Source organism: Pristiophorus japonicus, chromosome 11 (genome assembly GCF_044704955.1).
Source record: "Pristiophorus japonicus isolate sPriJap1 chromosome 11, sPriJap1.hap1, whole genome shotgun sequence".
In the NCBI taxonomy this organism is placed as follows: Eukaryota; Metazoa; Chordata; class Chondrichthyes; family Pristiophoridae; genus Pristiophorus; species Pristiophorus japonicus.
The window spans coordinates 49,572,639-49,587,178 of NC_091987.1; the positions used below are offsets into that span (position 1 = coordinate 49,572,639).

The window sequence follows — 14,540 nt, forward strand, 5'->3', positions numbered from 1 at the left end:
AATTCTGTTCTCTGGGTCGAGTTGCCTCAGATGGAGCTGTTGCCATGGTGATGGAGTGGTATCAGACCTTCATCAAGCTTGCTGCCAAAGGGGTGGCGGTGGTGGTGGCGGTGGTGGAGGGGTGGGGGGGGGGGCGGGGGGGGGAGGAGGTGAAATAAGGAAGCGTGAGGAGGGAAAGCAGTCAATTCACGCTCAGAGCATCGCTTCACATATCTCTTACAAGTGATGCCTCTGCTGTCAGATTAGTGGGAACTCAGCTGGGGCTTGGAATTGCAAAGCTTGCGATTAGTGAAGACAGCCTTAGTGTTGCCAGAGTGTTTGGGAGAGCTTTTTCTTTTAGTCCAGCCTGCTCATCCTGTCCTGACAATGGTATCTCGGGGTCCTTTTTATCAGCGCCCACTACCCGTAATCCTTCTGAGATTTCTCTGCCTTCTTCCAACAGGACTGCCGGTTAGAAGCGTGGACTTCTCCAGGGGGACGGATAACATCACCATCAGGCAGGGCGACACGGCTATCCTCAGGTAGGAAACGCAAGTTAATTATGTGGAACGAAGTGCAAACAGAGGCTCATTAACATCCTGTTGCTTTTCCTTACCCTCTGAGGGAATTGATTTCTTTGGCTGTTTTAACATAATAATCAGAGGCTTAGGATATGATAGGGTTCCGATCATCACCACTGTTATGCAGGTCAGATTTCTCTGTTCAGCAGCTTGCTCGCAGCCTTGTTTTAAAATGTTGGTGTGGCTGTCTGAATGCCATCCTTTAAAATGTAAAGGATTAGAAAGCGGATCCATGTGTTGTGAGTTTCAGGCACACTCGGGTATTCAAAGGGTTACATAATAACTGCATACTGAGAGCCTAGAAAGACAGACTACATCACGCAACGCTGTGAAAAGCTTTAGAGGAAACATTGGGAGATCGTTGTTTGCAGTCATATGTTCCTTTCAGAATTTGTTTGAAAATATTCTTGCCCGGAAGCACAGTGATGATCCGAAATGTGAATAATGGGATAAAAGTAACTCACTCTTGTCCAAGTGGTTTTGAAATAAAGGCTGATTCCTGAGCTCTTGGCAGCAGCGGGCTTTGATACATTTCACTGCTGAAAATAGCAGCTTCAAAAATACAGCCGTGCTTGCAAAACATCTAATTTAAAATGATAACTTATACACTGAGACTAGTACAATGTCAACACATAATGTATGTGTGAAACAATCTGTGTGCTTGTGGCAGAGAATGAAAAAAAAACAAGCAAATCAAGAGGATTTTTGTTTGAATTAAGTGAAGAAATGAATCATTTTTATTTGATTCCCCCTCTCCTCGTGACAATCTGCTTCAAAAATGTGCATGTACCGAAATCGTGTCTATGTGTACATATGTGTTCTGTGTATTCATGGTCACTGAAAGTCCATTTATTGTTTAATCCCCTTCAGCTCAATCTACTATTAAAGCTTGAACAAAATCCATTGTTAAGGTTAAAACAAATCCAAAACAGGATACTGTGGGGGAGGATTGAATAGACTATCGTGGTACTGTCTTGTCACTGAGCAGGTGTTCAGGGGGAGGAGAGAGGCAATACAAAGTTTTTAACAGGATATTAACCCTTTCATTCCCTTTTTTTCCCCTTGTGCATATTTTCTCTTTTCACTATTAGATTAGTTTGTTTCTCCTTTTCTTATTTGTTGTTAAATTTCTCCAAATTGTTCAGATTTATATTTGTTGCGCTGAAGTCGTTGGAGAATAGATTTGAAACCTTGAGTTTCCAACCTGAACCTGGAGAATTAACGGGTGTAGCAATACCTCTCAAACACTTTTATCCTACTCCTTCTAATAAGTGGATGAGGTGCTTGAAGCTTCAAGCACATACCACAGAGATACTGCTCCATTTCTGATAAGAACATAAGAAATAGGAGCAGGAGTAGGCCATTTGGTTCTTCGAGCCTGCTCCGTCATTTAATAAGATCATGGCTGATCTGATCACGGACTCAGTTCCACGTCCCTGCCTGTTCCCCTAAACCCTTTATTCCCTTATCGCTCAAAAATCTGTCTATCTCTGCCTTAAATATATTCAATGACTCAGTCTCCTTTTATCACAATTCATATTAGGTTATAGATTTCATGTCTGTTGACCATCCTTCAGTACCCTGTCCAAGGACCCATTCTTTATGTGTAAGCCTACATTGAGTGCCAGCTATTTAGCTGTGTGGGGCATTACTGCCATGCTTGTCCACAGATGCACACGTCCAGCTGGGGTTGCTAACTAGTCGTCAAGCTTGGGAGCACTATTTGATTATTTTCCTTCTGCTCTAACCCAGGGACAGTGAGTTCAATTGTAACGTCACCACCTCCATCACCTCCAGTTAAAGTCATAACTTAGAACAGACGATGGTGTAAACTTGCTACTTTCTTGGTCGATATGGTTTAGTTGCGTACTGAATATATATTTGTGTTTAGATTTTATATTTGGATTCAATCAGTATCCCTGTAACAAAAACTAGATTAAATAGAGTAATGTTGACTAAAATAGGAGTGGCTTGCAAAAGAGTTAACCTTGTTTTATTCCAGCAGGGTTTCTTCAGGGACATGTGTTGTTTTTGCGTAGCAGCCTTTACTGCTTCTATCTGAATTATAGTTCATGTCAAAATGAAAATGGAAACTGAAAAACTACACTGGAAAAAATAAAATCATGTTTCAATAAATTTGGTGTCCGCTGTGACACAAATGTTTCCTAGCTGATATGGTGGGGCTTGAATGAAATTCAAAGCACGTTGTTTCTGACTGTATCGGAAAGCTTCCCTGTGAGGTGGAAGTGTAGCTTTAATCACAACTTCAAAATGACAGCATTTCTTAGCATTGTTTCTAGGGGGCTGGTGGCAGGAAATCACCTGGGGTTTCTGCTCCCGTTCATTATCGTTAACTCCTATTGTAAAGACTGGATGTAAAGCGGGGTCAGGATAGGACTTGGCTATAATACCTCCAGTTCTAAACAGTCTGTCAGCGGTCACTCTCTGGTTTCACACATGAAGAACTCACTTGGGTGAAATACTGGAAAGCCACCTGATCTCCAAAAATTGTTCTCAAACTTGAATCACAGCCTTCAAGAGTAATGAGGAGGAATTGCAATGTAGTGTTATATTATATTATGTAATCATGCATGCATTCAGCAGAGGTAGCTGGTTATGGAGGTAACGCTACTATTCATTTGATAAGCTCTGGCTCAGATGTCGGTGATCAATGGTTCTAAAATGTGCTGTTGAAATAAGTACCTCGTGATGCTGCAAGCGATGTGGTTTCTGTTCAATTTTATTCGGAATCAATTTGAACAAAGTGTTGGGAATGTTATACTGGCATGTGTACCGCAGGATACGACAATATAATTTCTACATGTGCTGATGTCCAATCTTGATCACACGGTTGGGGGAAGCATCTTGGGTGCCTAACAGAGAGGGAGGGTTTATAAATTGCTTAGACACATCTCCAAGCGGTCTGATAATGGAGAGGAGGCGGCAGAAGCTTATAGCAACAACAACAACTAGGCGCTTCAGAGGACTATTGTGAAATAAAAACATTTGTCACCGAGCTGCATAAGTAGAAATTAGTGCAGGTGATCAAAAGCTTGATCAAAGAGGTATGTTTTAAGGAACATCTTGAAAGAGGAAAGAGAGGTAGAGAGGTTTAGGCAAGGAGCTCCAGAGCTTCAGGCCTAGGCAACAAAAGGTATGGACACCAACGGTTGAGCGATTATAATCAGGGATGCTCAAGAGGGCAGAATTAGAGGAGCGCAGACATCTCGGGGGGGTTGTGGAGCTGGAGGAGATTACAGAGATAGGGAGGGGCGAGGCAATGGAGGGATTTGAAAATAATTGATGAGAATTTTGAAATCGAGGTGTTGCTTAACTGGAAGCCAATGTAGGTCAGCTAGCACAGGGGTGATGGGTGAGCGGGACTTGGTGCAAGTTAGGACAAAGGGAGAAAAATTATGAAGCGGGGACGGGGGGAGGGGGGGCGGGGGGAAGGATCTGCTTCCATTTTGGTCAAAACTGAAATAAAGACTAAATGAGCAGTAGGTGGTCTGCTGCCTGCTAGTTCAGACAGAGAACAGCTTGCTGTTGCCTATAAAAAGGCAAACGGGAAAAACATTAAAATAGGCTTGAACCCACCCCCATGGAAATTGGATGGGAGATGCAGTTAAGCACAAAGGAAAATGGGGTAGGTCCCATCTGATCAAACTCCAGATGTGTGAGAGATGGGTAAAATAGTAACTTAGTGAGGCGGCAACTAAGTGCATATAAAGAAATTCATATTGAACTTCAGCTCATTCCAGCATTAGCTGGGGAGAATGAATGAGCGAGCGAGGTGCAATGGTATCCTTTCTGTAGATTAAGCTGAAAGAATCTACAGATCAAACTTGCATATGGAATGCACTTCCTGTCCACAGACATTACTTCCTGCTTTTGTTTTGCTAAATCAACTGTCTCAATGTAGTTGCAAACTTCGCTTAGTGGGCTCTGTGGGGCGAGCTTTTAAAGTGTTTCTTTGGACTTGGTCGCAGTTTATTGAAGAAAAAAAAACTTGTATTCATTGACTTTGGGAGGCAGCACTCTGGCAATTCTGAAAAAAAACTTGCATTGATTATAGTGCTCTTCAGGACTCCAATGCACTTTACAGTTCATTAAGTACTTTTGAAATGTAGTACAGGTTGAACCTCCCTTATTCGGAATCCCTGGGACCTGGCCTGGCCTGGATAAGGGATTTTTCCAGAGAAGGGGTGGTCACGTTAAATTGGATGGTACAGGTACTGAGCAAGGGGATATTGGGGCTGGGAGTGCGGCAGAGATATCATGGGGGAGTGCGGGGGGATGGGGGGTGGCGTGTGGGATCGCGGGGGGGGCGGGGGCGGGGGGGCGGTGGACCACGGGGACAGGCCAGCGATTGCTGGAGTCGGCAGCGAGGAAGGACTTCAATTTGTTCATGTCAGAGTTCTGCGCATGCGCCACCCGGTGGCCGGGAATGGGCGAGGGGTGGTTCTGGATAAGGGAGTTCTGGATAGGGAGGTTCAACCCTGTAACTGCATGAAGAAATCAAGCGCAGACAGCGGAAGGAGCGTGCGGTAAACCCGGCTCCCCATTAACCCTTCAACCACTGTCTGCCCCACCTGTTACAGAGACTAATTCCCGCATTGGACTGTACAGCCACCTGAGAACTCATCTTTAGAGTGGAAGCAAGTCTTCCTTGATTTCGAGGGACTGCCTATGATGAAGACAATTTTTGTTGTATGAGTATTTTCCATCTTTTTCGCCAAACTGCTGTTTCAACATTACCCGAGTTGATATTTTCAAATGTCACGTCTTACCATTTGGGTCCTTCCTCACTCACTGGAACAATATAATCACCGGGAACTCCCTCTGGGAATCTCCCGATTGGCTGCTGAAACTTTACCAGGAGGTCGGTGGAACTCTCTGTTTACATGTGTAAATGGAGTTTCTGCCAAAGATACGGCTGCAGAGTGGGATAAGTCCCAGGAAGATTTCCGCCGCAAGTGACAATCCTAGTGGTATGCCATCAAGGAATCCATTGTCTCCAGCAAAATGTATTAACCGGATGCATTTGAAAACTACAAAAGCAATGCATCAGTTAATATCAGGACCTCTATTCTATTGGAGCATTGAGGCCCCGACCTGCGAGGGAACATCAGCGGCAGGTCGGGGCCATAGAAGGAGCGGCGAGCGGCGGCCATGGGCAGCGTGGAGGCATGACACTACAAGGTACAGCGTGAGCTGGTGCAGGAGGGCGACGGCTGTGAAGAATGACGTCCTCAAGTTTCAGGTCGGTGATGGGAGCGTGGGCAGATACAGCAGGAGCAGCAAGAGGGGCGAAGGAGCGGCGAGAGATTGTAGAGAGATGTGATCGGAGCCCAGGGGAGGCCCGAGTTCGGGGCCAGGGGCAGCAGGAGCCAGCCCACACTGCGACATGTGTGCGCACTAGGTCCGTGCAGCAGAGCTGGTCTCCAGTCGTCTTGGGTAATCCTTGCCACTGGACCAAAACCTAGCTCTATCAAGCCCGTGTGTGGCTGGTGTGCAACAGCCACCTCATGTTAAAAAAATTCACGCACAGGCATCTTCCACCCTTCAGGATGTAGTTCGGGTCCTTCATTGAAATAGCTGTGAACTCGTCCATTTTTGGCATGGAAGCAAGTCATCCTCGTTTCGAGGGACCGCCTATGATGATGATGATGATGAGTAAAGATCTTAATCTGGCTGCAACTGTGAGAGTATTGTTGCAGTTTGGTGCCTTCAGCAAAGGAACACTTGTCTTTCAGTTTATTTCTGCATAAAAGGCAGTAGTGACTCAGCAAATTTAGATTGTTGAGCAAAGCTGCCAGATTAAAAATTAAAATTTTAATGAGGGCTGTGCTGTCATACATGTGATTTTAGTTTCTCTCCGATCTCCCCTCGTGACCTTTCCGAGTTCATCTTGTCCATGAGACCCACTTCCTGCTCCCTTGACCCTATTCTCACCAATTTGCTGACCTTTTCTGGCTCCCTTATTAGCTGACGTTGTTACCAAGTCTCTCTTCTCAGGTACTGTCGTCAACTCCCTCAAATCTGCTGTCATCACCCCTCTCAAAAAAAAAGCCTCGACCCCTCCATCCTTGTAAAATATCGCCCGATCTCCAACTTCCCTTTCCCTCCAAAGTTCCAACACAAAGTAATGTGTTGTTGCCTCTCAAATCCGAGACTATCTTTCCCACAATACCATGTTTGAATCCTTTAAATCCATTTTCCGCACCTGCCACAGTACTGAAACGGCACTCATCGAAGTCACAAATTACATCCTTTGTTACTGTGACAAAGGTAAACTATCCCTCCTTGTCCTTCATGATGTGTCTGCAGCCTTTAACACGGTTGACCACTCCATCCTCCTCCAATGCCTCTCCACCATTGTCCAGCTGGGTAGGACTGCACTTGTCTGGTTCCATTCCTATCTATCAAATCATAGCTGGAGATTCACCTGCAATGGCTTCTCTTCCTGCCCGGCATCATCACCTCTCATGTCCCCCAAGGATCTGTCCTTGGCCCCCTCCTATTTCTCATCTACATGTTGCCCCTTGGCGACATCAACTGAAAAGACAGCATCAGGTTCCACATGTACGCTGATGACACCCAGCTCTACCTCACTACCACTTCTCTCAATCCCCCCACAGTCTCTAAATTGTCAGACTGCTTGACCGACGTCCAGTTCCAAATAGAAATTTTCTCCAATTGAATATTGGGAAGACTGAAACCATTGTTTTTGATCCCCGCCACGAAGACTGTTCCCTAGCCACTGACTCTATCCCATTCCCCAACTTCTGTCTGAGGCTAAACCAGACTGTTCACAACCTTGGTGTCATATTTCATATTTGACCCTGAAATAAGCTTTCGACCACACATCTGCAGCCTATTTCCACCTCCGTAACATCGCCCATCAACGCCCTTGCCTCAGCTCATCCGCTGCTAAAGCCCTCATTCATGCCTTTGTTACCTCTAGACTTGACTATTCTAACACACTTCTGGCTGGCCTCCCACATTCTACCCTACATAAATTGGAGGTGATCCAAAATTCGGCTGCCGGTGTCAAGTCCTGCTCACCCAGATCCCCTGTGCTCGCTGGCCTACATTAGCTCCCGGTTAAGCAACGCCTCGATTTCAAAATTCTTATCCTAATCTTCAAATCCCTCCATGGCCTTGCCCCTCCCTATCTCTGTAATCTCCTCCCCTCCCCCCCCCCTCCCCGGAGATGTCTGCGCTCCTCTAATTCTGCCATCTTGAGCATCCCTGATTATAATCGCCCAACTGTTGGTAGCCCATTCTGTTGCCTAGGCCCTAAGCTGTGGAACTCCCTGCCTAAACTTTGCCACCTCTCTTCCTCTTTCCTCCTTCAAGACGTTCCTTAAAACCTACCTCTTTGACCAACCTTTTGGTCACCTGCCCTACTTTCTCCTTATGTGGCTTGGTTTCAAATTTTTTGTCTCGTAATACTCCTCTGAAGCGCCTTGTGACATTTCACTATGGTAAAGGCACTATATAAATACAAGTTGTTGTTATTTTCCTTAAATTAGCAGACCTGCTTTGTGCCAGTTCATCCCCTGAGCCATTATAATGTTGCCATTTGGGGGCATGCAAGGCAGCATGGCCAATGAAAAGCATAGAAGTACTGTGTTCTTTTACTGTTTTATTGGTATTAATAGTATATGCCAACCATGGATTTAGTGTCCAAACTTATTCACCATCTAACAAAATGCTGATTGAGCCAGATCAAGAGGCCAAAGAAAGGATTTTGATTGCAAACAGCGATTGACAAACCGTGGGCTAGTTTCCCTAACCTGTTTTTCTGGCGCCCTCACCCGAGGTGCACCGTTTTTGTCCGCATCCAAGCGCGCCAAAAAAAGACGTTAGTATTCTGGCCGTTCCCCAGCCTCCATTCGGTCGTGGCGTAGCGTGGCCCAATGGATTGGGGGCGGAGCCAGGTCCCGGCGATGAAAACAGTGCGGGGACCTCTGCACATGCGCGCTAGAGTCTGCGCGCATGTGCAGTAGCTCCTGGCAGGCCGTTTCTGCAAACGCGCACTGCAGGCTGTGTGGGAGGGGCCCGAAGCACGCCGTCCCTAACCCTGGCCAAATGGGCTCCCTCATCGGCGGCCCATTGCGTTCCCTCAGGTAGGACTTCTATTTTTTGTTATTTACTGATTGATTTTGGTGCTTTAGGTGCAGGGCTCCTTCTATTGTTTTATGTTATTTATTGATTGCTTATAACTTTGGTCTTGGTGCTTTAGGGGCAGGGTTCCTTCTATTTTATTTGTTAATTAATTGCTTATTACTTTTTGTGCTTTGTTTGGTGCTTGGTGGTGCTTTAAATGTACTTGCGCTGATTCTTTATCCAGGTAAGGTTTTTCTGTGCGGACAGAAGTGGCAACATACGCTGGCCTAAGTTAGTTTGGAGCAACTATTTGCTGGCCAAATGCCTAAAGCAGGGGTAAGTGGCTGGGAACGCCCCCTTTTGAAAAAAAAACTGAACTAAAAAAAAAACTATAACTCACTGGCGCAAATTAAATGGCCAGAATTGTAACTAAAAAGTCCAGAAAAATCAAGTTGCTCCCCTGGGGAAACTTGGGCCCTGTATTCCAGACCAGCGATATTAGGGTGGAGGGGTTTTGTGTTTCTAAATGCCATTGCAATCCCTCCCTTCTACAACTATGAAAACTTAAGCTTTTGCAACTGTTTCCAGCAAAACCCATTGTAAGGAATAAGTGGCAAACTGAAATAAAGACTCAATTTTACCATTCTGGATTAATCTGCGAGGAGCAACTTTTAACCAAAGGTGAAGCAGATTCCCTCCTCCCCCCACACCCCGCCTTGTAATTTTTCTCCCTTTGTCTCCTGAAAGTGCTGACTCATACTAGCATGGCTCCAGGGATGCCAGACACTCTTTGCCCTTTGGTATCTCAACCAAAGGGCTATTCTTCTTGTATGGAGCTGGCTATTCCGCCAAGGGGATGGGGGATCACAATCTTGTCCTCTGTTGAAGTCACCCACAATTGTGGGAAAGGCCACCTAAACGTGAGCAGGATCAGAAACCCTACCTGGTTTATCCTATCTTAGCCCAGCATCATTGAGGCTAATTGTGGGTGTTGCAACTACAATTACAGCTGAGCTCCATTAATTCAGTACAGACTGAGATCTTTTGGGTTGTCTGGCTAAGGTACACACTGTCTTTACCAACTGAGCGATCATGGGGATAAGGGAGGGAAGGGAGAGCAAGAAAGCATATACTACTGCATTGTGCATAATCCTAAAGTAAAATACACATACGTATTTGGTGTCTCTAAGAAACTTCTTGTTGCCCATCTATTTTTCTTTCGTTGGGAATTTTGCAAGTATATGCTGACAATTTTATCATGGTACAATGCTGTTCATGTCATGATATGCAAGCACTCCCTATTCCTGATGTCACTATAGTGGAATGCTAATACATCCTATATTGTAACAGCCTATGCAAAATGTCTGGTCCAAGAAGGCCTCTAACGAGCAATACAACAAAGCAACCAGGATAGACGGAAAGACATGGAAGTATACAGATGTATTCCTATATATCATTGATGGATTACAGACAGTTGAGTGAGACACATCTCCCCATTAAGTTAATGTCTGCCTGTAACTTACAACTGTGAAGTTTTCTATGAACTTTTTATTTACAATAGATATTGTAGTGTATAATACAGTGGCATTAGCTTTGCATATTTGTTGCTTCGTGCTTTTGAGGTAATTTTATGAATTGTTAATTGATTGTTGGAATTGGAATTTAAAGCTGTTGAACTTGAGTTTCCTGGAGCTTATTTGTGAACTGGACAATGGCTGCCTCAGTGACCACTATTTATTCCCAGTAAAGATGTTCAAATCATGGAAAATGAAAACAAATATTTTCTTTACCTTTTTTGCCGTACTGTCACTCTGGTTGAAAATACAAACCTGAAGTCAATAAAAACAAAAGCCGGCAGTGTGTCAAATGGACAGCCGATTTCCTGCTGCTTGTTTTCTGCCCGGTAGTAAAAGTGAAAACTTAACATTCAACTTTCTCCAGTTTTTTCTCATAACTTGTACCCCTGATGTTGGGGAATTGAGCTCATGGCTCTTCTCTGCACTGCCTCCTTTGATTGATGTCTAGAATTAAATGCAGTATTCAAGCTATGGTCTGACTAGAGCATTGTGGAATTTGATCGTTACCTCTTCTGACTTATGTTCTACATAATTCAACATCTATTCAACTTTGTTCATTGCTGATCTGCGTTGGTTGGACATTTATCATCAAGAATACTACGATTCCAAGGTCTCTTTCAGCTTCATCGTTGGCTATTTCAACACCATCGATGGAGTAAGCGTGTCATCTATTTTTCCTTCTGGTGTGTAGCACTTTACACTTATTGTCCAACTCATTCTATAATTTCTGAGCAACCACTGCCCTTCCTAGTTTGGTATCCTTTGCAAATTTGACCACTTTGCGTTGAGTTTCAGAATCCAGTTTCTTTATGTGAATTAGAAACAGTAGTGCTACTAAATACTGGCTGATGTGCCATCGTCACTTCTTCCCACCCATTCTGGTGAGTACTTACCCATCAGTTTCCTACCCATCAGCCAGTTTCATGCCTATTTCCAGGGTTTACCCTGAATCTCCACAGCTTTAAGTTTAAGGAATAGTCTTTTGTGTAGAACTTTGTCAAAAGACTTTTGGAAGTCGAGGTACATGTCATTCAGTTTACCACAGTCCGCTTGGGTTGTCATTTCCTCAAAGTAAGCAAGGAATTTGTTTAGGCAGAATCTTTGCTTTCTGAATCCATGCTGATGACTGTTACTGGACTGTTCGTGTTCAGATGTTCCTCAAGTTTAGTCCTGATAAGCAATTCCATTATTTTACATGGAATGGAAGTAAGATGAGTGAGTCTGCAGATACCTGTGTTTTTTTTTCACCGTTTTTGAATGTGGGTAGCATGTTAGCCTGTTTCCATTCTTCTGCTACTTCCCCAGTGACGGATGGTTCTCTCAGCATGATCAGCAGTGTTTCACAATCTCTTCCTTTAATTGTTTCAGCACCTTGGGAGAAATACGATCTATCCATGGGATTTGTATTTTGTTTTGAGCATGATTAGCCTCTCTCGGACTTATATCTCATTCATAACAAAGTCATTGATTTTACTTGGGATATCTTTGCTTGGAGAGCACATATTGCTCATGCCTTTGCTTGTGAAAACTTGGAGGAATTAGTCATCAGTTTCGTTCACAGTTGTGCAAGTCCACAGTTTCAAGCTTGTTTGCATCTTTTATGGTTTTCACCTCTTCTTTCACTACCCGCTTATTGTTATGGTACTGCAAGATTTTTTTTTATTGGTATGCTTAGCCTCAGCTGCTGTACTTTTGTCTAGCTCCATGCCTCTGGAATCACATTTTTAACATGTTCCTGCAATTTCTTGTATTCATCTAACCTAATTGATATTTTTGAAGAAGTAACACAAGGTTGATGAAAGGAATGCAGTGAATGTTGTCCATATGGATTTTAAGAAAGCATTTGACAAAGTATCACATAAAAGGCTAGTTATCAAGATTGAGGCTCATGGAATAGGAGGGTCAGTGTCAGCATGGATAAGAAATTGGCTAAAGGACAGAAAACAGCAAGTCAGTAAATGGTTGTTTTTCAGACTGGAGGATGGTGGACAGTGGTGTTCCCCAAGGGTCAATGCTCGGACCACTGCTTTTTTTGATAAATGACTTGGATATTGGAATATGGAGTAAAATTTCAAATTTTACCGATGTGGCAAACAGTGAGGATGATACCAATCAACTGAAACAGGACAGAGATAAGCTAGCAGAATGGGAAGACAAATGGCAGATGGAATTTAATACAGAGAAGGGTGAGGTGATGCATTTTGGCATAAGGAATAGGGAGAGGCAATATCGACTTAATGGCACTGTTCTAAAGTGTGTGAAGGGACAGAGGAACCTGGGGGTTCATGTGCATAGATCCTTGAAGGTGACAGGACATGTTGAGAGAGTCGTTAGCAAAGCTTATGGGATCTTGAACTGAGTAAATAAAGGTGTAGAGTTGTTGGTTTTAGGAATGCAGTTCTTCTGCTTTCTTAGCATTGCACCTTTAAAGGTAATCCATTTGCCTCGACTGAAGTGTTCTTGACAATTTACCCCAATGTATTTGCTTTAGCTGTTCTATTATTTAATTGATTTTAGCCCTTTAAAAAAAATATGTACCTGGCTCCTGGTCTTACATATTTCTGACTGCCAGATCATGTTAAAATTTATCATTCTGTGGCTGTTGTCCCCACAGGGGACATTTCTTGTACATTTTCTGGTTTGTTTACGAATACGAGAATAAGATGAGCATTGCATCTCATGGCTATCTTTACACATCGGGTCAAGAAGCAGTCATGAACTACATCTATCAACAGGGACTCTAAATAACTTGAGTTTTCCCAGTTTATGTCTGTTGTTTTTGAACACTCCCATTAAAACCACGTTTGCATTCTCACATACCTTCCTTTCTCTTCATAGAGCAAATTGTACTTGGCAGTCTTTCACATAAACCCAGCATCAGTAATGACAACCCAGAGTAGATAATTTTGTAATTAAAACTGAAAATGTTGGAAATACTCAACAGGTCAGACAGCAACTGTGGAGAGAGAAACAGAGTTAACAGTTCAAGTCGATGACCTTTTGTCAGAACTGCAAGAACATAAGAACATAAGAAATATGAGCAGGAGCAGGCCATATGGCCCCTTGAGCCTGCTCCGCCATTTAATACAATCATGGCTGATCCAATCATGGACTCAGGTCCACTTCCCTGCCTGCTCCCCATAACCCCTTATCCCTTATCAGTTAAGAAACTGTCTATCTCTGTCTTAAATTTATTCAATGACCCAGCTTCCACAGCTCTCTGAGGCAACGAATTCCACAGATTTACAACCCTCTGAGAGAAGAAATACCTCCTCATCTCAGTTTTAAATGGGCGACCCCTTATTCTAAGATTATGCCCTCTAGTTCTAGTCTCCGCCATCAGTGGAAACATCCTCTCTGCATCCACCTTGTCAAGCCCCCTCATAATCTTATACGTTTCAATAAGATCACCTCTCATTCTTCTGAACTCCAATGAGTAGAGGCCCAACCTATTCCACCTTTCCGCAAAAGTCAGCCCCCTCATCCCTGGAATCAATCTAGTGAACCTTCCCGGAACTGCCTCCAAATTTGGAAACCAAAACTGCACGCAGTATTCCAGGTGTGGCCTCACCAATACCCTGTATAACTGTAACAAGACTTCCCTGCTTTTATACTCCATCCCCTTTGCAATAAAGGCCAAGATTCCTTTGGCCTTCCTGATCACTTACTGTATCTGCATACAAACCTTTTGTGTTTCGTGCACCAGGACCCCCAGGGCCTGCTATATTGCAGCACTTTGCAGTTTTTCTCCATTTAAATAATAACTTGCTCTTCGATTTTTTCTGCCAAAGTGCATAATTTCACATTTTCCAACATTATACTCCATCTGCCAAATTTTTGCCCACTCACTTAGTAATGGGTTTTAAGCAAGTGAAGAGTATAGAAAAGGGGGGAGGGGAGGATAGAGCAATTGGGAAGGTCTGGAGATAGGGTGGAAGGCAGGAGTGATTCAGTGACAAAAGGAATGATGGTGCAAGCAAGAGGGAGTGGTAATGGGACAATTAAAGAAACAAAAGATGAGTCTAGAGGAGCTGTAAACAGCAACAGCAGAATCATTACGAGCAACTGCTGTCTGTAACAATGAGAGCAATGGTTATGATCTGAAATTGTTGAACTCAGTGTTGTGTCCAGGAAGCTGTAAAGTGCCTAACCAAAAGATGCTGTTCTTCGAGCTTCCATTGAATGTCATTAGAACAGTGTAGGAGACAGAGACCAGAGTGGGAGTGAACGGAAACTCAGGATCACGCTTGCGGACTGAACTGAGATGTTCAACAAAGCATTCACCCAA

General features: G+C 43.8%; 1 protein-coding gene across 2 annotated transcripts in view; it reads left to right on the forward strand.

The window, feature by feature from the left end:
* Positions 1-203: 203 nt before the first annotated feature.
* Positions 204-14,540, forward strand: part of lsamp (limbic system associated membrane protein) — a 1,086,137-nt gene continuing 1,071,800 nt past the window's right edge. For both annotated transcript variants that reach the window (XM_070893384.1, XM_070893385.1), the window contains exon 1: positions 204-521. In XM_070893384.1, coding sequence (XP_070749485.1) covers positions 367-521 — 155 coding nt within the window. In that variant the 5' untranslated portion in view covers positions 204-366. The remainder of the gene's footprint in view (positions 522-14,540) is intronic.